A 26058-nucleotide genomic window follows, 5' to 3' on the forward strand; every position below is an offset into this window, starting at 1 on the left:
TTTTTTGATTACTAATTCAATCTCTTCAGTTATAGGTCTATTCACATTGTATATATATTTTTTTAGCCAGTTTTGTTAGTTTGTGTGTGTTTAGGAATTTGTCCATATTTTGTTATCTGATATTTTGGCATACAATTGTTCATAGTAGTCCTTTATAATCTGTTTATTTCTTTAAGGTAGATAGTAATGTCCCCTTTTTAAATTCTGATTCTGGTAATTTGAGTCTTGCTCTTTTGTTCTTGGTCAGTCTAGCGTAAGGTTGGTCAGTTTCATTCATCCTTCCAAAGAACTTTTGATTTCAGTGATTTTTCTTTATTTTTCTATTCTGTTTCATTAAATTTAGCTCTAATCTTTATTTTTTCTTTCCCTCTGCTTTCTTTAGGTTTAGTTTGCTGTTATTTTTCCAGTGTCTTAGGTGAAGGGAAATAAAATTTATTAATAGTATGATTGTATTGTTAGTAAAAGATGGAGGTTAAATTTTCTTTTAAGAGAAAATACCTTAGAAAATTGCGGTAGGAAATGTTTTGATACCAAACTGCTATTTTTAGAAACTTAGTGCTTTTATTTATTTTTATTTATTTTTAAGGATTTTATTTGTTTATTTGTCAGAGAGCACAAGCAAGGGGAGTGGCAGGCAGAGGGAGAAGCAGACTCCTTGCCGAGCAAGGAGCCTGATGCTGGACTCGTTCCCAGGACCCTGGGATCATGACCTGAGTTGAAGGCAGATGCTTAACCGATGGAGCCACCCAAGCATCCCTAGAAACTTAGTGCTTTTAAAGAAGGGGTTAATATGTCAAGTGAGTGATTATAGTGAGAAAATTCTTCTAGGAATATTTTAATGTGAGTAATGTATTACCAGTACTGTTATACTTCATAGATTGAAAAATGGGTTCATGGAGTTGTAGTTTTGGTGCTCTGTTTGATAATGCTTTGAAGAGATAAAGTTTTTATTTCTTCTCTTTTAAGAAAAAGTCAGTGGTTCTGGAAATAACTCAGATATGATGGAAAACAGCAAGGAAGAGGTAAGACTAATTTGAAGCATTTAAAAGATACTTATTAATTGCTAATAACCAACCAGAGTATATGTTATCAGATTGCTTCTTTTTTTTTTTAAAGATTTATTTATTTATTTTAGAGCGAGCATAGTGGGGAGGGGCAGAGGGAGAGGGAAACTCATGCAGACTCCACACTAAGCATGGAGCCCAATGTGGGGCTCAATCTCATGACCCTGAAAGCATGACCTGAGCTGAAACCAGGAGTTGGACACTCAACCAACTGTGCCACCCGGGCACCCCAGATTGCTTCTTTTTAATACATGCATGTGTTTAAGTTTACTGTTATGTATTATGATACTTCATTTTGGGTAGTTGTTTATTTTTAGAAGGTGTTCTTTGTTTTTATTATTGTGTGGTTCACTTTAGCAGTATACCTAAAGTCAGGCAACTGAAGGCTTGCTAACAGATAGGTAGTTGGACATTATTATATTGCAGTAGTGGTGCTCAGGGTGGTTGTTATGGGCATGACTCCATGGTTCTGACATCTCTCAAAACTGGATAGAGTATCTTAAGCATTATTATAGGAACCATCCTGAAATCCTTCACTCATGATACCCAAGCTTATGCTATAGTTTTGGGATTCTTCCCATCTAGTATAGAAATTTCAATCCAAAAAAATATATTGATTATATTGGCAAAATGAGGATAAATTTAGTATCTCAAACCAAATTGTAGAAGATACTTTGTGCCATATGTTAGGATAGAGAAAATGACACATTTTTTAGATCCTCAAAACTCCCTACATCCACTGGGATCTGATTACTTCTGTACCTTTGTTTCGTCTTTGTTGACTTGGGTCAAGATCATGATAGAGTAGTGCATCCTCACCTACACCACACAATTCAATAGAAACAATTCAATTAAAAAAAAAACCAGGAAATTAATCTTAAATCAAGGAAGCCTGAGAATAAATGCGAATTAGTTTTTGAAGTTCCTTTTAAAAAAATATTTTAGACAAAAAAGTAATATCCCATTATGTTACTGTATCAGAGTTCTTGGTATAGGGAAATAGTTAATTGTAGGGATGTTCTTTGAACGTTGTATTCACTTTTTTATTTATTTCTCACATTTAGGGAGCTAGCTCTTCAGAAAAATCCAAATCGTCAGGATCATCACGATCAAAAAGGTTGGTTGATATTGAAGGGAAAACATTTTCAGATTATTTTCTTTTTCTAAGAATAATAATCTTTTCTAAACTTCAAGCACCCTTGTTCTAACCGAATAAACTATTTTATACAAACATACACATTAAAAACTGGACAGTATAGTATAATGAATTCTCTTGTATCCATCAATTAATTTCAACAATTATTGAATTTTACTGGAATTTTCCAAGGAGGATTTATTATGCCTTAGTGGCCCTTACAATATAGAGATCATTTCTTTTAGATCATATATGTGCTCAAAAAGAGGACAGAGGGAAAATGAAATGAATGCCTCATGAAGCCTAAAAAACCTCATGGGTTTTTAAGAATTATGTCAAATTGTCCAGAGTGATGGGGAGGGGTAGCCATTATACTTATGAGGAAGTTATAATGAGATCAAAAAGTGGTAAAAATACTTTTCTGTGTTAAATTGTCAAAACGAATTGTACATATAAGGACTGAAACTACTTCTAATCATACTATAAAGTGTAATATTTTATTAGAAGTTTGCAGTTATTGGGCATTTGTGTGTGTGTGTGTGTGTGTTAAGAAGGCTCCACGCCCAATGTGGAGCTTGAACTCACAACCTGAGATCAAGAGTCAGATGCTTTATCGACTGAGCCAGCCAGGTGCCCTGGGCATTCATTGTTTCTTACCAGTGGGAATGTCTCTTAATAAAAACACAGTTTAACTTATTCTCTAAAGTGGTGATTCTTAAAGAGGAGATCCCTTTATGATCTCCCCCGGTAGCTTTTTCAGAGTGAACATATCCTGGGCCTACCCCAGGCCTACTGAATCATAATTTTCAGTAATATGGTACAGAGATGTGTGCTTCCATAGGTGAGTCTGATGTGTATCTCTGGTTAAGAGCCACCATTCAATCTAAACATGTTCTTTGGTTATTATTCCAATTGTCAGAAATGTCCATAATTCTATGGACTTAATTCTTTCATAGGAAACCTTCAATTGTAACAAAGTATGTTGAATCTGATGATGAAAAACCTTTGGATGAAACTGTAAATGAAGATACTTCTAATGAAAATTCAGAAAATGATATTACTATGCAAAGCTTGCCAAAAGGTAATGTGTATTAATTTTTCATATGAAGTTGAAGTTGAAATGTATTTTTAAATGTCATTATAAAATTGGAACTTGATTACTGTTAGCTGTGTGTAAAGGAACAAAACTAGCATTTTAATAGTGGTTGTCTGGAAATGTATTAGAATGGTAATGAAAATGTGTGTTACTGAGGTTAAAAACTTAGAATATTTGCAGTCAGCTTTGAAAAAGAACAAAACTTATTTTCTCTTTCTTTTGGGTTTTAGAAAAGGGATTTTAGTTTGTAAATTGTATTTGAGTGTGGAAGTTAGTTTAAACGTTTATATGAAGTTTTGGTTCAGCAAATTTAAACATGCTTGCTTTATAGGAAAACATGAATATTCTTAAAACTTTAAAAAACATTTAAAAATCTGGTTAATCTTACTTCATTCTTCAATTCTCTAAGACTAAAAGCTGAAGTTAATTATCAAAGATAGATTTAGTTGTATTTCTTGTAATTATCTCTTTAAAACGCCTTGTCACATGCCTTTCAACTGTTGCAGTTCTAACCTTAAAACCTCATTAATTAGATTGGGGGAAAAAAGCCAAATGAAAATCTTGGACGTTTCATAGCCCAAGTCTGAGAGCAGTATGATTATATGATAAGAGTAATGACAAAGGTCTTGGTAATTTCATGGTGTTTCAGAGTCAAAACTTGAGATTTTTTCTTTATTAATAATATATGGAAATATCTTAGCAGATTTTTCAAATTTATCCTCACAGATCATTTATAGCAGTGTTTACTATAAACTTTGTTCTCTGTCTACATTTATATTTTCGTGACACATTTTTTGATTATGAAAGTTTAAAAAAATGGTGGGAAGGAGCCTAAGACATTGCTTGACTAGGACAGATTAGGAGTTACAGTAGATGAAATATGTAATGAGGAAAAGGAATGAATGAGAGAAAGCAGAAAGAAGGAAAATTGATGGGCCTACCATTTATTTGGCTTTGCAAATCATCTGTGACAATTTTATGTAATGGTTGGTGGCCGAGGGCAGAAACAGCCACTGAGGGAGTGTGAGTCCCATAGGCAGTGACTCACTTTAGATTGTAACATTCTCAGTGGTTGTCACTGGGAGTCCTTATGATGGTCACTGGGTGAGCTCAGAAATAGGAATTCAAATCTTTCTTTTAATGATACTGTGGAAAAACGTTAGTATGGGATGTTTCTAACCTGAATTAATCATAATTCTCTCCCACCAAACCAAAAATAGACCCATTTCATAAGGTAGAATTTGAGTGATGACAATTATTATTATAATACTATATTGAGTATATATAGTTACCAGACTCTTACAGAACTAACTCATTTAATCCTCAAACCAATACTATAAGGTAGTTACTGTTTCTACTTGTAGAAATAAAGGAACAAATTCAGAGCTCCAAGGAACTTTTTCAGGCTTTAAATTGAGAAACTTAGGTCTGCTTGAATCCAAAGCTAGTGAGTGCTTTCTCCACTCTACTGCTTTGCTTCCATTTAGAGAAGAATCTACAGAAATAATTTTGTTTTTTTGTTAATTATAAATCTTGAGGTTTTTCAAATGCTTTGGCTTCTCTGAGAGTATATATGTGAAATGGTTGTTGTAAATAAAATTTTTTTTTGTGTGTAGATTATTTAAATTTGCCAGTTTGTAAAAACTCAATCCTCTATGCCTGCTTTCCCCTCCTTTTTTTTCAGAGACTCAGAAACACATATAACTAGATGCTATACCTTGCCAAAATCTGCTTGCTGAATAACATAGGCCCATGTTTCAGGGAGGCCGCCCCTGACAACTTACCAGGTTTTACTTTCTTAAATGTTGCCAAAATGCCCAATCACTAAGCCCAGCAATGTAGGTAAATGTGAGACCTGGACCCTTTTTACTATGCTGCTGCTTTATTTGCTCTTGAGAGATTATAATGGAAACTTAAATTAACAACTTGTCTTCTCAGTTCACATGTTCTTTAAGAAAGTACGTTCTTTCTAAAATATTTCCCTAGAGACCAATAATTGATCTCATTCTACAGTTTATTGTTAGAGCAGTTGAGCTTAAATATCTTAAGTCAATCTTCTGTTTTAAGACTCTTTAAGGACTTTTCAGGGTGCTAAATGTTTGATACACTAGTTGGGAAATGCGTCAGAATAGGTATAGCAGTAATAGCAGAATTAACTCCTCACATTGCCTCCCACTATCCTCCCCCAAAACAATATAAAAAAAACCCTTAAAATTTTTTTCCGAGTTTGTGATTTAGATTATGAGAAGAATACGATGTCTTTTTAAAATTTTCCTTCTGGTCCTTCTATTTTATAAACTTTATTGGAGCTTAGCATGGGTGTTTATACTCAAAACAGTTTTTGTGATAGGCAGTATAAAAATTCAGAACTGGGCTGAGGCTTTCTACTTTATTCACACATTTCTGTTATAATCAGTTTATAATACCCACACCCTACTTTTATTAATTATATTCCAACAAGTAATCTTATTGCTGATGCCTGGCCCTTTTACTATTTCCCTGTTTTATTTACTCTTGAAGAGGTCCTTATACAAGTATTGAAAGCTTAAAAGAAACAAAATTATGTACCAGCAATGTTGGCTTTATCTGAACTGAAGTCTTGTACTTCATTTGCACATTTAATATGTGTAATGGTTTTTTAAATGAAATCATTCTAGGTACAGTGATTGTACAACCAGAGCCAGTGCTGAATGAAGACAAAGATGATTTTAAAGGGCCTGAATTTAGAAGCAGAAGTAAAATGAAAACTGAAAATCTCAAAAAACGCGGAGGTAAATACAAGTGAAAATGAAAACATGAGTTTAAATTGCTGTTTATGACCATATTGGAAAATCTGATGTGCTTATTAAAAATACCTCCACTTTTCTGCCCATTGTTTATTAAAAGCACTACTTAAAAATAACTTCTGTTTCTCTCTGAGCTCTGAAGCAGAAAAGGTTAAACATTTATCAAAATACCTTTGCCTTCAGTGGCTATAAAGTTATTTCAAGAAGCTTAGCATTCCCTTCTTGAATATTAGTTCTGTAATGCCTATATGCCAAAATACCATGTGTTCCCTCTCACCCTGAAAGAATTTCAGATTTGGACAAAACCTTGCCTGTGGCCTTGGGTAACTTTATATATATATAATATATTGTATCATAGAGTTACCTGTGCCTTAGTATTATTTGGGGTGCTTGTTAAAAATTCAAGTCCCTTAACTCCACTAACAAATTAGAATTTCTGGGGATGATGTTAAGAATGAGCCCCATTTTGTTCTTTTGTATATTAAAGTTGGAGATCTGCTGTAAGGATAATAATGTAGAGATGAGTAGGAAGGAGAAGGGAGCTAGAGCTAGTAACCTTCCTTCTACCTGTCTGAGCCGTCTCTTCCTTTGTCTGTCTACCCCTACTTATACACACACCATGTTGGCTAATCATCTGTAAAAAGTTAGCTTAAGGAGGATTCATTTAGAAATTTGACAATGGAGTATGTTTCCCATTTGCTTGTGTGTGATTTTTAAATAGTGCCTGTATATTTTTTGGGCAGATTTACAGAGCCATGATCCATGACCATAAAGGGAACGAATCTCTAAGAAATAGAACAAGACACCAAATTTCCAAGTAGAAGTGTAATGGAAGCATGTCTGTTTAATATTTATCATGTTACTTGTGAAATTATAGCATAGTACTTATATTGGTGAAATTTGTGCAGATTTTTATTTCAGTGCTATATGATTATCTTGATGGAATTAGTAAAATATATCTGTATTTGTTATATATATTTTCGGATTAAATAACTCATTAGGTTGTTGGAGAAAATCAAAGAAATGTTGTTTCGTCTGTTGTCCACAAGGGGGTGGTCTGCTCCTTTCAAGCATACGGAAGATTTATGGAGCATGTAGTTCATAGTGGGGAAACTGCCATTGCAGCAACAGAGCTCACCAAAGCTGAATAGTTTTCTTAAAACAAGAGAATCAGCAAGTAGAAGGTGACCGTAGGGATCAGTAACAAGAGTCTGGAGAAAGATAACTAAGTGTACTGCATTGTATCAAAATTAATATCTAAATGGTGTCTTTGGGGAGGGACTCTGGTGCAGTCAGTGTCTAGAATGTGTATAAGGGCCAAAAGGAGAATGCAAAAAGAACCACAGTTGTTGGGGAATGTGTTCTTAGTGCCACTTCACTATGCTGCTGGTATTTGGTCTGAGCTGATATATTTGGAACATTTATTGAGTGTTTTGTGTAAGAATGTTTATATTATGCTTAATGAAATATGTATGTTTATAGCCATATAGTAGCACCTAAATCTCTCATGGTAATTTTTGTCTTAATGATTTGCTACATCTTTAAACTGTCAGAAATCACACAGGAAATTTAACTGTTTACTTATATATGCATGTATGAACAAACTAGTGATCTGAGGTACTGAATTGCTAGTTAATAATCAAACTTCCTAGGAAAGTTAGTTCTATAATTGAAGCCTAATTTAGGAAACTATCAAGAAGGTGAACTGTGTATAAAGTAATCTTATATTGATTTGAGACAAAATTAAAGATACCGCTATATCCACCATTTCAGGAGCCACTTTTTAAAAAACACCATAGCCTATTGACAACCTTTTCCCCAGTTTGTTAGAAAGTACACTTTACACCTAATTTTTCTATCTGGCACAATAATTTTATTTTAAATTCCAGTATAGTTAGCATACTGTGTTATATTAGTTTTAAGTGTACAATATAGTGATTCAACAATTCCATACATCACACAGTGCTTATCATGACAAGTGTACTTCTTAATTCCCATTGCCTGTTTTACCCATCCCCATACCCACCTCCCCTCTGGTAACCATCAGTTTTGTTCGTTATAGTTAAGAGTCTGTTTCTTGGTTTATCTCTGTCTCTTTTTTTCTTTTGCTCGTTTTTTCCCCTTAAATTCCACATATGAGTGAAATTACATGGTATTTGTTTTTCTCTGACTTATTTAGCATTATACCCTGTAGTTCTAGCCGTGTCGTTGCAAATGGCAAGATTTCATTCTTTTTTTATGGCTGAATAATATTCCATTGTGTATATATACCATATCTTCTTTATCCATTCATCTATCAATGGATACTTGGGCTGCTTACATAATTTGGCTATTGTAAATAATGCTTCTCTAAATATGTGCATGTGTCCCTTTGAATTAGTGTTTTTGTATTTTGGGGGTAAATACCCAGTAGTACAATTACTGGATCTTAGGATAGTTCTATTTTTAACTTTTTGAGGAACTTCCGTATTGTTTTCCAGAGTGGCTGCACCAGTTGACATTCCCACCAACAGTGCAAGAGGGTTCCTTTTTCTCCATATCTTTGTCAATACTTGTTTTTCTTGTGTTTTTGATTTTAGCCATTCTGACAGGCATGAGGTGATATCTCATTATATTTATAATTTGCATTTCCCTGGTAATGAGTGATATTGAGCATCTTTTCATGTGTCTGTTGGCCACCTGGATGTCTTCTTTGGAGAAATGTCTGCTCATGTCCTCTGCCCATTTTTTAATTGGATTATTCATTTTTTGGGTGTTGGGTTTTATAAGTTCTTTATATATTTTGAATATTAACCCTTTATCAGATGTCATTTGCAAATATCTTCTCCCATTCTGTAGGTTACCTTTTAGTTTTGTTGATTATTTCCTTCACTGTGCAGAAGCCTTTTATTTTGATATAGTGCCAAGAGTTTATTTTTCTTTTATTTCCCCTGCCTCAGGAGACATATCTAGAAAAGTGTTGTGATGGCTGATGTCAGGGACATTACTGCCTGTGCTTTCTTCTAGGATTTTTTTTAAATTTAAATTCAATTAACCAACATATAGTACACCCTTAGTTTTTGATGTAATGTTCTGTGATTCATTAGTTGTGTGTAACACCCAGTTAGGATTTTTTTTTTATTAAAGGTTTTATTTTTAAGTAATCTCTACACCCAACATGGGGCTCAACCTCACAACCTTGAGATCGCGAATTGCACGTTCCACTGACGGAGCCAACCAGGTGTCCCTCTTCTAAGATTTTTATAGTTTCAGGTCTCACATTTAGGTGTCTAATCCACTTTGAGTTTATTTTTGTGTATGGTGAAAGAAAGTGGTCCAGTTTCATTCTTTTGCATGTAGCTATCAAGTTTTCCCAACACCATTTGTTGAAGAGACTGCCTTTTTCCCACTGGATAGTCTCTTCTTGCTTTGTCAAAGGTTGACCGTATAATTGTGGGCTTATTTCTGGGTTTTCTATTCTGTTTCATTGATATGTGTGTCTCTTTTTGTGCCAGTACCATACTGTTTTGATTACTACAGCTTTGTAAATAATTTAAGTCTGGAATTGTAATACCTTCAGCTTTGCTTTTCATTTTCAAGGTTGCTTTGGCTATTTGGGGTCTTTTGTAGTTCCATGCAAATTTTAGGATTGTTTGTTCTAGCTCTGTGAAAAATGCTATACCATGGTATTTTGATAGGGATTGCATTAAATGTGTAGATTGCCTTGAGTAATTTTAGACATTTTAACAATATTTGTTCTTCCAATCCATTAGCATGGAATGTCTCCATTTCTTTGTGTCATCTTCAGTTTTTATCATTAATGTTTCACAGAAATTTGTTCTCTTTAAATCTGTTAAAATATGTTGAACTCAGAAATGAAAATGCTTCTTTTCCATTTATACACTGTATTATAATCATTAAGATATTTCATAGCTAAAAATAAATATGTAAAGCATATACATGTAGAAACAAGTAACATTTCACCATTATTCAGTATTGGCTTTACATCTCACTTAAATAAAATAATTGGTTCAGTCTTACTCCTCCATTTCCTCCTCCTCCCACCCCTCTAATGATTATTTTGAAGTTTCTGTGTGTGTGTGTGTATTATTTTCATACATGTTTTTATATTTTTCCTATACGTGTTTATTCATAAAGCATTTATTTTTCACTTAAAATATATAAAGTAGTATCCTGTGTATATCCTTTTGCAACATTTCACATTCAGCATTGCTTTTGAAGTGTGTCCATCTCAGTGAATGTACATCTATCTAGTTTTTTATTTTCCACTGCTCTATAGAATTCTGTTATATGAATAAACCACTGTCCATTTCCCAAATGGAAGGTTATTTCCAAGTTTTTGTTTTCAGAGTTTTCTAATTTCCTATTTAGTGCTGCAATGAATATCGTATATACGATTCTTTGTGCACATGTGGGAGAAATTCTCCAAAGGATCACCTAGTTTTGTTTAATTTTTTTTTAAGATTTATTTTATTTATTTATTAGAGAGAGAGCACAAGAGGGGGGTATAGTCAGAGGGAGAAGCAGACTCCCTGCCGAGCAGGGAGCCTGATACGGGACTTGATCCCGGGACTTCGGGATCATGATCTGAGCCAAAGGCAGTCGCTTAACCAACTGAGCCATCCAGGCGCCCTAGTTTTGTTTAATTTTTGAGTGATATGTGTGCAAAAGCATATAGAAGATGCTTAATATTTATTATGTTAGCATTGGATGAACATTCATATTCTAGTTTTTATTAGTATATCTTAATGCAATCATTATTTGAAATGAAGCACACTGTGTATTTGTTTCTGTTAAAACAAATACAGAATATATGAATACTTGAGATCAAACACTAATGTAGGACAGTATGATATAAAATATTAGCAACTTATATAGTGAGTCTTCAAATTCTCTATATTGTCTGGAAAAGTATGATGGCACCCTTAAAACTTGGTTGAACTTTTTTAACTTCTGCAAATAAGAATATTTGTGATAATATTTGGGTCCATGGTGATTTGGATCTATACAGAGTAAGAAAAAAAACAAAATAGCAAATTGAGAGGTGGGAAATGTGTGTATTGTTTTGTCTTTTATTTAGAGATATAATTTATTCTTTTAATTATCTCCTTTTTATTTGTGAATGCAGGCATTTTCATTGGCCTGTTTGGAATCATAATCTGTCATCTTATATCAAGATCTTGGTTGCACATCGGAATCATCTGTAAAACTAAAAAAAAATGTCTAGGAGGTTCTCATTCAGTGGTTTAGGGGTGGGAATGGCAGCCTCTGCTTTTAAAAAGTTTCTTCAGATGATTCTGATGTCAGCTCAGATTGTAAAGCACTGCTGTAAGCAGAACTAAGGAAGAGATTGAGGCAGGAGAGGTTTCCTTTTTGTTGCATTGGGTTATCTTCAGTCTGTTTTCCTGCAGACACTGGAATGGGGCTCTTCCTTCCCCCTCCAAGTCATTCTCAGGTTTTGCTGCCAAAATAGATAGATATACCTGCAAGTCTTATTTGTCCTTAATTGGAAATAGTAGACAGTGCTGATATGGAGTAGATAGTGAAATAGAAGACAGGTCAATGGGGATTATGGATAGTATTGAAGTAAATCTGAGGTAAGAAATTGGTAATTTAAAATTATCAGGTTTTCACATACTATATTGGAAGAGTCTGTGCAGACATTTTCATTTTGAGGATAAAAAATTAATGGCATACCTAACTTTTAAGTGTAAGGATGCAAAAGACTGTTCCACATATGTCACTTGCTTCCCCATTCTTAAAGAACTGATAATTTATTTGCAAAGCAATAGCAAAATGAAAACAAGCTCTTGAACCCCTATTTTTAGAACTTCTCTTATGGAGTCTCTTCATGTTTTATCCAATTGTTGTGAGAAATAGGGTTTGCATCTGTAAAAGGAAACAGATTAGGATTTGTAGTTCTGGAATTTGCCAAGGTTGTCATGTTTTTAGTAAGTCCATAAAATTGTTAGCCTTTTGTGTCCAAAATGTCACTTTTCTAAGAATTATGAGGTATTTAATTTGTAATATGAAAATTGCAAAATGCTGACTAAAGTAAATATCTTTTCTTATGTGTGTGTGTATGTCTGAATAATGGTCACTCCTTTCTCCTAGAAGATGGGCTTCATGGGATTGTGAGCTGCACAGCTTGTGGACAACAGGTCAATCATTTTCAAAAAGATTCCATTTACAGACATCCTTCACTGCAAGTACTTATTTGTAAGGTATGTAATGATCTTTTTATTCATTCTAGAAATATTTGAATGTTTACTATGTGTTAGACATTTGGTTTACAGTGTCAGACTTTTGGTGCATAGTGATGAAGAAGATGGATGTTGTCTCTGTCTTTGGAGGGCTTATATTGTAATAGGGAGGACAGACATTACAAAAAGCCCAGTAAGTGCCATGATAGGGGAAGTACTGTGTACTGTGGGAACACACAGGAAGCCTGTGTACTTTGGAGTTAGGTAGGGGGGCTTTATAATGGAGATGATATAAGCTGGTATCTGAGCTATAAATAGGAATTAGCCTGGTGAAGTGGGATTGGCTCAGCATATTCTAAGCAGAGGCAACATGGTATTCAGAGGCTGGTAAGTGAAGCAGAGCATGGTGTGTTGGCAAACCTGAAGAGTTTACGTGTGTGCAGATGTATATGTTTTTTAATCTTCCATCTTATGTATTCTAATTACCCAAGTCTAAACTCTCCACGTGGGGCAGGGTTTTGACATAAGTTGGTGATGACAGAATTAAAAATGCTTTATGTGTTGAAGATAGTTTTAACAGTCTGTGTATACTCTTTTATTAATAATACCTTGGAGTTAATTTTAAATATAATATGAAGTTTATGATTTCCCTAACTCATTACTGCTAAGATTAATTCTGGGTTAGTTTGTTTCCCAACAAAATGCCTCCTTGAAATGCAGGGGCAGACTAGATTTTCCTCAGAGTTCCAGGTCTAGGTCTTTTTTTTTTTTTTAAGATTTTATTTATTAGAGAGAGCACAAGCGGGGAGGAGGATCAGAGAGAGAGAGGAAGAGAGAGAGAGGAAGAGGGAGAGGGAGAAAGAGGGAGAGGGAGAGGCAGACTCCTCGCTGAACAGAGAGCCAGATGTGGGGCTTGATCCCAGGACCCTGAGATCACGACCTGAGCTGAAAGTATACACTTAACTGACTGAGACACCCAGGTGTCCCTTTAGGTCTTTTATTGTATGAGTTTTTGATATAGACCTACTTAAGTGGACTAAATTTACTTTTTATTTTAGCAATTTGTGTCCCTTTGTTCCTTGAATTCAGTTCAACCAGGAGCCTATTTAGGGGGACATGTTGTGGCTTCTAGTTTTAAAATGGGATAGCTGAATTTCATATTGCTGGATTTGTAATGTGCATTTCCTTTCTCTTTTCTAATATATGTAATTGGTTTTTTTCAAGGGCTGGTCTGTTGAGCCTAACCCATTTTGGTAATCAGTACTTTTCATCACTGGGCATAGAACCTTCCCTTTCTTTCTCCAGGCTTAATGAAAATGAATTTAGAGTCATTCAGACTTGGATTTGAATACCAACTTTGCCTGTTAACCTAATTGTATGACTTGAGGAGATTTACTTACGTATTAGCCTTTTCTCTCAAATTGGATATAATACTTCCTATCTTGCATGTTTTGAGATTTAAAGAGAACGTAGTTTAACGTAGGATAATGTTGCATAGCTGTACACATAGCAGCTGTTTATATATGAAGGCTATTAAATACATTAAGTAGCAGCAACATCTAATACATCTTTATGTAGTGGTTTAGTAGCTCGTTGTATGAAATTAGAAACTTGCTTTACCAAAATCTTTTATAAACTTTATATAAGGAATAGTGGTACTTGATGATATGGAAATCTATTTCAAGGGATTAATTTATTGAGGTATTTCTATGTCTGGAAAATACTAGTATTGGGTAGTGCAGTGGTTTTGCTTTGATTCTGTAAAACACATGCAACACACACACATTTCCTTTACTTTTTTTTAATGACTTAAAAATAAAGTTTTTGTCCTTTATGAATGTTATCCATTTTGAATATAAAATTTCTCCTTCCCCTTTTCTTTTAATAGAATTGCTTTAAATATTACATGAGTGATGATATTAGCCGTGACTCTGATGGAATGGATGAACAATGTAGGTAGGTAATAAATCAAGATGAACTAACATTCAGTATTGTCTACTTTTTTGGGGGAAATTCTTACATAGTATGTTATTAGATCCATTTTTTTGTAGTATCATCATTGATGTCCTTAATGGAAGGTTATTCTTTTCCACAAAACCTTAGGCTTATGTCTGTGTTAAGTTTCTAGTAAAGAATAAGCAGATGACCTAAATTACTATTAAAATTCCTGGCAGGAAAATTTAAATTGCTTTAATAATGAAAAAATTTAGAATGAGTTTCATTTTGGAATAATATTTTTATCTTTTAATAATTTCAGGTGGTGTGCAGAAGGTGGAAACTTGATTTGTTGCGACTTTTGCCATAATGCCTTCTGCAAGAAATGCATTCTGCGCAACCTTGGTCGAAAGGAGCTCTCTACAATAATGGATGAAAACAACCAGTGGTATTGCTACATTTGTCACCCAGAACCTTTGTTGGACTTGGTCACTGCATGTAATAGTGTATTTGAAAATTTAGAACAGTTGTTGCAACAAAATAAGAAGAAGATAAAAGTTGACAATGAAAAGAGTAATAAAGTATATGACCATACACCCAGATTTTCTCCAAAGAAGAATAGTTCCAATTGTAATGGAGAAGAAAAGAAATTAGATGATTCATGTTCTGGTTCGGTAACCTACTCTTATTCAGCACTAATTGTGCCCAAAGAGATGATTAAGAAGGCAAAAAAACTGATTGAGACCACAACTAACATGAACTCCAGTTATGTTAAGTTTTTGAAGCAGGCAGCAGATAACTCAGAAACCAATTCTGCTACAAAGTTACGCCAGCTTAAGGCTTTTAAATCTGTGTTAGCTGATATCAAGAAAGCTCATCTTGCATTAGAAGAAGATTTGAATTCAGAGATTCGAGCTTTGGATGCTGTAAACAAAGAGAAAAATACCAAAGAGCATAAGGTTATAGATGCTAAGTCTGAAACAAAAGTACGAAAAGGAGAAAAACCCTGTGCTTTAGAAAGAAAAGATATTTCAAAATCAGAAGCTAAACTGGCAAGAAAGCAGCTGGATAGTGAGCACATGGATCAGAGTATTACAGTACAGGAACAAAGAGCAAATAAAAGTGCCAGTGGTGAACATAAGAAATCTGATAAAAAAGAAGAACCTCAGTATGAACCTGCTAACACTTCTGAAGATTTAGACATGGATATTGTTTCTGTTCCTTCCTCAGTTCCAGAAGACATTTTTGAGAATCTTGAGACAGCTATGGAAGTTCAGAGTTCAGCAGATAATCAGGGAGATGGCAATAGTGGAACTGAGCAAGAACTGGAGAGTTCTTCTGTAAAATTAAATATTACTTCAAAAGACAACAGAGGAGGTATTAAGTCAAAAACTACAGCTAAAGTAACAAAAGAATTATATGTTAAACTTACCCCTGTTTCCCTTTCTAATTCTCCAATTAAAGGTGCTGATTGTCAGGAAGTACCACAAGATAAAGATGGCTATAAAAGTTCTGGTCTGAACCCCAAGCCAGAGAACTGTGGACTTGGACAGGAAAAGAATGATAATGAGCATTTGTTTGAAAGTGAAGTTCCATTACTTTCAGAAGAATCTGATCTTCGAAGATCTCCACGTGTAAAGACTACTCCCTTGAGGCGACAGACAGAAACCAATCCTGCAACATCTAATTCAGATGAAGAAAGTAATGAAACAGTTAAGGAGAAACAAAAACTATCAGTTCCAATGAGAAAAAAGGATAAGCGGAATTCTTCTGACAGTGCTATAGATAATCCTAAACCTAATAAATTGCCTAAATCTAAGCAGTCCGAGATTGTGGATCAGAATTCAGATTCTGATGAAATGTTAGCAATCCTCAAAGAGGTGTCCAGGATGAGTCACAGTTCTTCTTCAGATACTGATATTAATGAAACTCATACAAATCATGAGAAGACTTTATATGATTTAAAGACTCAAACAGGGAAAGATGATAAAGGAAAAAGGAAACGAAAAAGTTCTACTTCTGGCTCAGATTATGATATTAAAAAAGGCAAATCAGCTAAAAGGTCTATAATTTCTAAAAAGAAACGACAAAACCAGTCTGAGTCTTCCAATTATGACTCAGAATTAGAAAAAGAGATAAAGAGCATGAGTAAAATTGGGGCTGCCAGAACAACCAAAAAAAGAGTTCCAAATAAAGAAGATTATGATTCTTCTGAAGAAGAAAAACACAGAAAAAAAGGAATGGATAATCAAGGGCAGAAAAATTTGAAGACTACACAAGAAGGATCATCTGATGATGCTGAAAGGAAACAAGAGAGAGACAATTTCTCTTCAGCAGAAGGCACAGTCGATAAAGACAGGACCAACATGGACTTAAGAGATCGAATCTCTAAGAAGCAGCAGTCAGGTGTTTCTTCTGATGGTGCTGATAAGCTGCCTTCAGGGAAAGAGGAGAGTTTTAATTCTCCAGAAGACAAAAAGGCTTCTGAAACTAAAGAAAAGAGTAAGCATTTGAAAACCAAATCATGTAAGAAAGTACAGACTGGCTTATCTGACATTGCTGAGAATTTCCCAAAGAGAGAGCAGAGTGATGAATCCTCTGAAGATGATAAAAAGCAGAGCAAAAAGGGAACTGAAGTAAAAGAAAAGAAAACTACAGACTTGAAGAAAAATGTAATTAAGATGGAACAACAGTATGAATCATCATCTGATGGCACTGAGAAATTACCCGAGGGAGAAGAGATTTCTCGTTTTCCTAAAGGCATAAAAGGAAATAAGAATGACACAACTTATGGAGAAAAGAAAACTAAAAAAATAAAAAATAAAACTTCTAAAAAGAAGGATGACGTGTCTGATAATGCTGAGAAATTACAGGGAAAAAGAGATAGTTGTGATTCTTCGGAAGATAAAAGGAGTAAGAATGGGGCATCCAGTAGAGTGAAGAAAAGATGCAACTTGCCTGAAAAGAGTTCAAGGAAGAGACAAGATTGTTCATCATCTGATACTGAGAAATATTCCATGAAAGAAGATGGTTGTGATTCTTCTGATAAGAGACTGAAAAGAATAGAACTGAGGGAAAGAAGAAATTTAAATTCAAAGAGAAATACCAAGGAAGTACATAGTGGCTCATCATCTTCTGATGGTGAGGAAAGTTCTGAAGACAATAAAAAGCTGAAGAAACAGAGAACTTCAGCTAAAAAGAAGACAGTCAGTGTCAAGGAGAAAATGAGAAACTCCCTAAGAACAAGCACTAAAAGGAAGCAAGCTGACATTACATCGTCATCTTCTTCTGATATAGGAGATGATGATCAGAATTCTGTAGGCGAGGGGAGCAGTGATGAGCAGAAAATTAAGCCTGTGACCGAAAATTTAGTGCTGTCTTCACATACTGGATTTTGCCAATCTTCAGGTATGCAAAAATAAATAAATTCATAATTTATGCTTTTACCCTCTTGAATAACTACATTGTTTAATTTTCCCTGAAGCCAGTCAAATGCAAGGTTACTGTTTAGGAAAAGGCTCTTCAAAATTTAAAGATTTACTAAAAAGCCTTCATTTATTTTCATGCCATCATTGGAAGGTATTCCACTATCGTTAGTATTCTGTATCAGATATACCAGGTTTGTTGGGTAGATAACAGAATTTCTTTACCAATGTTTAGTGCTTTTTCTGGAGTAATAATCAGTAGTTTATGAAGGAAAATAAGACCTGTGCCAGTAGTTTGGTAGGTATATATTCACGTAATGGAGATGTGTGCTTGGTGCTAGTATAACATAGTGTGTGGAAGTTTAAACTGCCTTGCCATGCATATGACTTTTTATGTAATCAGTGTGGGGCTCGAACTCACAACCCCGAGATCAAGAGTTGCATGTTCTTCCAACTGAGCCAGCCAGGCATCCCTGCATATGACTTTTTAAATTGGACAGATTAACTTTGTGTCCAGTGAAATTCTCTGAAATCTTTAAATTTACATCATTAAACCCACTGCTGATGCTTGTCAGTTTTTTCTAATCACATGAACAGATGTTTCTGTCTATAATAATAACAAAATAAAAGAAAAATCCAAAAAGTAGATGAATTACCTTACCCTGGGGAGATAGAGAACTAGGACAATTAGTCGAACAGTGATAACCCCCAAAAGAGTTATAAAAATAATTTTTATCACTGTTGCAGTTCTTAAAAATCAGTTGTATAATACATGTGCATATGTCACTTGCATTGTCTTTTTTTTTAAGTTAGTAAACCTGTCAGTTAACCAGGGACATGTCAAACTTATTCATTCGTATATTCATTCATTCATTCTAAAAATTTATTTATATCCAACTCCAGCTTGCTTGCTTATTTATTTATTTAATTTCTTTAAATTCCAGTATGTGTAACATACAGTGTTATGTTAGTTTCAGGTGTATAGTGGCTCAGCAACTATATATTACTCAGTGCTCATCATGATAAGTGTACTCTTAATCCCCTCACCTATTTCACCCATCCCCTCCTTCCCCTTTGGTAACCATCAGTTTGTTCTCTATAGTTAAGAGTCTGTTATTTTGTGTTTGTCTTTTTTCTTTGTTCATTTGTTTTGACTTCTTTTATTTAGCATTATACTCTCATGATCCACCCATGTTGTTGCACACAGTAAGAGTTCATTCTTTTTTATGGCTGAGTAATATTCCACTGTGTGTGTGTGTGTGTGTGTGTGTGTGTGTGTGTGTGTGTGTGTGTGTGTGTGTGTGTGTATCCATCTATTGTTGGACACTTGAGTTGCTTCTACAATTTGGCTATTGTAAATAATGCTGCAATAAACTTTAGAGGGGTGCTTATATCTTCGTAAATTAGTGTTTTTCTCTTTGGATAAATACTAGTGGAATTACTGGATCATATAGTAATTTTCTTTTTAATTTTTGAGGAATGTTCGTACTGTGTTCCACAGTGGCTATACCAGTTTGCATTTTCACCAACAGATTCCTTTTTCTCTACATCCTTACCAACACCTGTTTTTTGTTTTTGATTTTAGCCATTCTGACAGGTGTGAGGTGGTATCTCATTGTGGTTTTGATTTGCATTTCCCTGATGATGAGTGATGTTGAGCATCTTTTCATGTGTCTGTTGGCCAGCTTTATGTCTTCTTTGGGAAAATGCCTGTTTATGTCTTTTGCCCATTTTTAATTGGATTATTTGTGGGGTTTTTTGGTGTTGAGTTGTATAAGTTCTTTATATATTTTGGATACTAACCCTTTATTGGATATATTGTTTGCAAGAATCTTTTCCCATTCTATAGGTTGTCTTTTAGTTTTGTTGATTGTTTCCTTTGCTGTGCAGAAGCATTTTATTTTGATGTAGTACCAATAGTTTATTTTTGCTTTTGTTTCCCTTGCCTCAGAAGACATATCTATAAAAATGTTGCTATGGTAGATGTCATAGAAATTACTGCCTATGCCCTCTCCTAGGATTTTTATGGTTTCAGGTTTCACATTTAGGTCTTTAATCCATTTTGAGTTTATTTTTGTGTATGGTATAAGAAAGTGGTCCAGTTTCATTCTTTTGCATATTGCTGTCCAGTTTTCTCAACACCATTTGTTGAAGAGACTGTCTTTTTCCTATTGCATATTCTTGCCTCTGTTGAAAAATTAATTTTGTTGAAAATTGATTGACCATATAATGTTGAATTTAATTCTGGGCTTTCTATCCTGTTCTTTTGATCTATGTGTCTGTTCATTGTGCCAGTACCATACTGTTTTCATTAGTATACTTTTGTAGTATATCTTGAAATCTGGGATTGTGATACTTCAAGTTTTGCTCTTTTTTGAGATTGCTTTGGCTTTCAGAGTGTTTTGTGGTTCCATACAAACGTTAAGATTATTTGTTCCAGGTCTGTGAAAAATGCTGTTGGTATTTTGATAGGGATTTCATTAAATCTGTAGATTGCTCTGGGTAGTAGGGATATTTTAACAGTATTTGTTCTCCCAGTCCATGAGCATGGAATATCTTTCCATTTGTGTCATCTTCAGTTTCTTTCATCAGTGTTTTGTTTTCAAAGTACAGTTCTTTCATGTTCTTGGTTAACTTTATTCCTAGGTATTTTATTATTTTTGGTACAATTGTCAGTGGGACAGTTTTCTTAATTTGTAATTCATTATTAGTGACATTTGTACATCATTATTAGTGTATAGAGATGCAGTGGTTTTCTGTACATTGATTTTGTATCATGTGACCTTACTGAATTCATCTATCAGTTCTAGTAGTTTTTTGGTAGAGTCTTTAGGGTTTTCTATATATGGTATCATGCCATCCACAAGTAATTAAAGTTTTAATTCTTCCTTACCAATTTGGATGCCTTTTATTTGTTTTTGTTTTCTGATGGCTGTGGTTAGGACTTCCAGTACTATGTTGAATAAAAGTGGTTTGAGTGGACATCCTTGTCTTATTTCTGATGTTAGGGGAAAAGCTGTCAGTGAACTCCATGGTGAACACGGAGTATGACGTTAGCTGTGTGTTTTTCGTAAATAGCCGTTATCGTGTTGTGGTATGTTCCTTCTAAACCTACTTTGAGAGTTTTGATCATGAATGGATTTTATACTTTGTCACGTGCTTTTTTTACATCTATTGAAATGATCATATGTTTGTTATCCTTTCTCTTATTGTTATGAGGTATCACATTGGTTGATTTGCAAATATTGAACCACCCTTGCAGCCCAGGAATAAATCCTACCTGATCATGTGAAAGATTTTTTTAAATGTATTGTTGGATTCTGTTTGCTAGTATTTTGTGGAGGATTTTTGCATCTATGTTCTTCAGAGATACTGGCTTGTAGTTCTCTTTTTTAGGGATGTCTTTATCTGGTTTTTGTATCAGGGTAATGCCTTGTAGAATGAATTTGGAAGCTTTCATTTGTCTTCCATTTTTTTGAATACTTTGAGAAGAATTGGGTATTAACTTCTTAAAAAATATTTAGTAGAATTCATCTGTGAAGGCATGTGGTTCAGGACTTTTGTTTGATAGGAGTTTTTTGATTACTGATTCAATTTCACCGTTGGCAGTCAACCTGTTCAAATGTTAAATTTCTTTGCGATGGAGTTTTGGGAGGTTAAATGTTTCTAGAAATTTATCCATTTCTTCTATTTTGTTCAGTTTGTTAGCATATAATTTTTCATAATATTCTCTTACAACCCTTTTTATTTCTATGGTGTCCATTGTTATTTCTCCTCTTTCATTTTTGATTTTGTTTAAGTCCTCTCTCATTTTTTTGATGTGTCTGGATGAAGGTTTATCAGTTTTGTTGATCTTTTCAAAGAACCAGCTTCTGGTTTCATTGATCCATTGTTTTTTGTTTTTTTTTTAGTTTGTAATTTGTTTATTTATGCTTTGAACTTTATTATTTTTTTCTCCCACAGGTTTTGGGTTTCATTTGTTCTTTTTGTAGCTTCTTTAGGTGTAAGGTTATGTTGTTTGTGGGTTTTTTCTTCTTAAGGTAGGCCTCTAGTGTTACAAACTTCCCTCTTAGAATAGCTTTTGCTGCATGCCAAAGATTTTGGAGCATTGTGTTTCATTTTCATTTGTCTCCTTGCATTTTTTGATTACTTCTTTGATATCTTGATTGACACATTCATTGTTTAGTAGTGTATATTTAACCTCCACGTATTTGTGTTCTTCCAGATTTTTTCTTGTGGTTGATTACTAGTTTCATAGCGTTGTGGTTAGAAAAGATGCATGGTATGACTTTGATCTTTTTGAATTTGTTAAAGTTTGTTTTGTGGCCTCACATGTGATCTAGTCTGGAGAATGTTCCGTGTGCACATGCAAAGAATTATGTTCTCTTTTAGGATGGAATGTTCTGAATATATCTGTTAGATCCATCTGTTCCAATATGTCCTTCAAAGCTGCTGTTTTCATGTTGATTTCTGTTTGAATGATATAAGTGGGGAGTTAAAAGTCCTCTGCTATTATCATGTTACTGTTGATTACTTTCTTTGTTTGTTATTAGCTGTTTTATGTTTTTGGGTGCTCCAGTGTTGGGTTCGTAAACATTTATGGTTGTTATACCTTCTTTTTGGGTTGTACTGTTTATGGTTATATGGTATCCTTCTTTGTCTCTTGTTTCAGTCTTTTTAAAGTCTGTTTTTTTCTGTTACATGAATTGCTACCTGTCTTTCTTTTTACATCTATTTGCATGATAAATGTTTTTCCATCCCTTCACTTTATGTCTTTATGTCAGGAGTGAGTTTGTGTTGTTCATATAGATTGGTTTTGCTTTCTTATCTATTCAGTCATTCCATGTTTTTTGATTGGAGCATTTAGTCCATTTACATTCAGAGTAATTATTGGTAGGCATGTATTGCCATTTTGCTACTTGTTTTATGTTTGTTTTTGTAGTTTTTCTCTGTTCCTTTTGCTCTCTTCTCTCATTGCTGGCTTTATTAGTGATATGCTTGCATTCCTTTCTCTTTATTTTTTTGCATTATCAGTTGTTTTTGATTTGTGGTTGTCATTAGTTTTATATAAAACATGTTCTGCATGTAGCAGTCTATATTAAGTTAATGGTTGCTTAAGTTTGGATGTACTGCATTTTTACTCCTCTCCCCCATGTTTTAGATATATGGTGTCCTACTTCCTTTTATTTTGTGAATCCCTTAACAGATTTTTATTTTTTTATTTTTTTATTTTTTTATTTTTTATTTTTTTTTCTTAATTTTTTTATTGTTATGTTAATCACCATATATTACATCATTAGTTTTTGGTGCAGTGTTCCATGATTCATTGTTTGTTCATAACACCCAGTGCTCCATGCAGAACGTGCCCTCCTCAATACCCATCACCAGGCTAACCCATCCCCCTACCCCCCTCCCCTCTAGAACCCTCAGTTTGTTTTTCAGAGTCCATCATCTCTCATGGTTCGTCTCCCCCTCTGACATACTCCCCTTTTCTTCCTCTCCTGTTATCTTCTTCTTTTTCTTTTTTCTTAAAATATGTTGCATTATTTGTTTCAGAAGTACAGATCTGTGATTCAACAGTCTTGCACAATTCACAGCGCTCACCGTAGCACATACCCTCCCCAATATCTATCATCCAGCCACCCCATCCCTCCCACCCCCAACCACTCCAGTAACACTCAGTTTCTTTCCTGAGATTAAGAATTCCTCATATCAGTGAGGTCATGTGATACATGTCTTTCTCTGATTGACTTATTTCACTCAGCATAACACCCTCCAGTTCCATCCACGTCGTTGCAAATGGCAAGATCTCATTCCTTTTGATGGCTGCATAATATTCCATTGTGTATATATACCACATCTTCTTTATCCATTCATCTGTCGATGGGCATCTTGGCTCTTTCCACAGTTTGGCTATTGTGGACATTGCTGCTATAAACATTGGGGTACACGTACCCCTTCGGGTCCCTACATTTGTATCTTTGTGGTAAATACCCAGTAGTGCAATTGCTGGATCGAACGGTAGCTCTAATTTCAACTGTTTGAGGAACCTCCATACTGTTTTCCAGAGTGGTTGCACCAGCTTGCATTCCCACCAACAGTGTAGGAGGGTTCCCCTTTCTCCACATCCCCGCCAACATCTGTCGTTCCCTGACTTGTTAATTTTAGCCATTCTGACTGGTGTGAGGTGGTATCTCATTGAGGTTTTGATTTGGATTTCCCTGATGCCAAGCGATGTTGAGCACTTTTTCATGTGCCTGTTGGCCATTTGGATGTCTTCTTTGGAGAAATGTCTGTTCATGTCTTCTGCCCATTTCTTGATTGGATTATTTGTTCTTTGAGTGTTGAGTTTGATAAGTTCTTTATAGATTTTGGATACTAGCCCTTTATCTGATACGTCATTTGCAAATATTTTCTCCCATTCTTTCGGTTGTCTTTTGGTTTTGTGGACTGTTTCTTTTGCTGTGCAGAAGCTTTTTATCTTGATGAAATCCCAATAGTTCATTTTTGCCCTGGCTTCCCGTGCCTTTGGCGATGTTTCTAGGAAGAAGTTGCTGCAGCTAAGGTCGAAAAGGTTGCTACCTGTGTTCTCCTTTAGGATTTGGATGGACTCCTGTCTCACGTTTAAGTCTTTCAACCATTTGGAGTCTATTTTTGTGTGTGGTGTAAGGAAATGGTCCAGTTTCATTCTTCTGCATGTGGCTGTCCAATTTTCCCAACACCATTTGTTGAAGAGACTGTCTTTTTGCCATTGGATATTCTTTCCTGCTTTGTCAAAAATAAGTTGACCATAGAGTTGAGGGTCCATTTCTGGGCTCTCAATTCTGTTCCATTGATCTATGTGTCTGTTTTTGTGCCAGTACCATACTGTCTTGATGATGACAGCTTTGTAATAGAGCTGGAAGTCCGGAATTGTGATGCCACCAGCTTTGCTTTTCTTTTTCAGTATTCCTCTGGCTATTCTGGGTCTCTTCTGGTTCCATACAAATTTTAGGATTATTTGTTCCATTTCTTTGAAAAAAGTGGATGGTATTTTGATGGGGATTGCATTGAATGTGTAGATTGCTCTAGGTAGCATTGACATCTTCACAATGTTGATTCTCCCAATCCATGAGCATGGAACGTTTTTCCATTTCTTTGTGTCTTCTTCAATTTCTTTCCTGAGTATTTTATAGTTTTCTGAGTACAGATCCTTTGCCTCTTTGGTTAGATTTATTCCTAGGTATCTAATGGTTTTGGGTGCAATTGTAAATGGGATAGACTCCTTGATTTGTCTCTCTTCTGTCTTGTTGTTGGTGTATAGGAATGCCACCGATTTCTGTGCATTGATTTTATATCCTGCTACTTTACTGAATTCCTGTATGAGTTCTAGCAGTTTTGGGGTGGAGTCTTTTGGGTTTTCCACATACAGTATCATATCATCTGCAAAGAGTGAGAGTTTGACTTCCTCTTTGCCGATTTGGATGCCTTTGATTTCTTTTTGTTGTCTGATTGCTGTGGCTAGGACTTCTAATACTATGTTGAATAGCAGTGGTGAGAGTGGACATCCCTGCCGCGCTCCTGACCTTAGGGGAAAAGCTCTCAGCCTTTCCCCATTGAGAATGATATTCGCTGTAGGTTTTTCGTAGATGGCTTTTATGATATTGAGGTATGTACCCTCTATCCCTATACTCTGAAGAGTTTTGATCAAGAAAGGATGTTGTACTTTGTCAAATGCTTTTTCTGCATCTATTGAGAGGATCATATGATTCTTGTTCTTTCTTTTGTTAATGTATTGTATCACGTTGATTGATTTGCGGATGTTGAACCAGCCTTGCAGCCCAGGGATAAATCCCACTTGGTCGTGGTGAATAATCCTTTTAATGTACTGTTGGATCCTATTGGCTAGTATTTTGGTGAGAATTTTTGCATCCATGTTCATCAAGGATATTGGTCTGTAATTCTCTTTTTTGATGGGGTCTTTGTCTGGTTTTGGGATCAAGGTAATGCTGGCCTCATAAAATGAGTTTGGAAGTTTCCCTTCCATTTCTATTTTTTGGAACAGTTTCAGGAGAATAGGTATTAATTCTTCTTGAAATGTCTGATAGAATTCCCCTGGGAAGCCATCTGGCCCTGGGCTTTTGTTTCTTGGGAGATTTTTGATGACTGTTTCAATTTCCGTAGTGGTTATAGGTCTGTTCAGGTTTTCTATTTCTTCCTGGTTCAATTTTGGTAGTTGATACATCTCTAGGAATGCACCCATTTCTTCCAGGTTATCTAATTTGCTGGCATAGAGTTGCTCATAATATGTTCTTATAATTGTTTGTATTTCTTTGGTGTTGCTTGTGATCTCTCCTCTTTCATTCATGATTTTGTTGATTTGGGTCATTTCTCTTTTCTTTTTGATCAGTCTGGCCAGGGGTTTATCAATCTTG

General features: G+C 34.9%; 1 protein-coding gene across 8 annotated transcripts in view; it reads left to right on the top strand.

The window, feature by feature from the left end:
- The window catches only part of ATRX (ATRX chromatin remodeler), a 303464-nt gene that overhangs the window by 81160 nt on the left and 196246 nt on the right, over positions 1 to 26058 (top strand). For 2 of the 8 annotated variants that reach the window (XM_027607480.2, XM_027607482.2), the window contains 7 exons: positions 967 to 1022; positions 2129 to 2181; positions 3156 to 3280; positions 5953 to 6066; positions 12196 to 12305; positions 14173 to 14240; positions 14542 to 17627. In XM_027607480.2, coding sequence (XP_027463281.2) covers positions 967 to 1022; positions 2129 to 2181; positions 3156 to 3280; positions 5953 to 6066; positions 12196 to 12305; positions 14173 to 14240; positions 14542 to 17627 — 3612 coding nt within the window. Of the gene's footprint in view, positions 1 to 966; positions 1023 to 2128; positions 2182 to 3155; positions 3281 to 4977; positions 5083 to 5952; positions 6067 to 12195; positions 12306 to 14172; positions 14241 to 14541; positions 17628 to 26058 lie in introns of those variants that run through there. The other 6 variants (XM_027607481.2, XM_027607483.2, XM_027607484.2 and 3 more) reach the window with 5 other exon arrangements.

The sequence above is a fragment of the Zalophus californianus genome, chromosome X, assembly GCF_009762305.2.
Source record: "Zalophus californianus isolate mZalCal1 chromosome X, mZalCal1.pri.v2, whole genome shotgun sequence".
Classification (NCBI taxonomy): Eukaryota; Metazoa; Chordata; class Mammalia; order Carnivora; family Otariidae; genus Zalophus; species Zalophus californianus.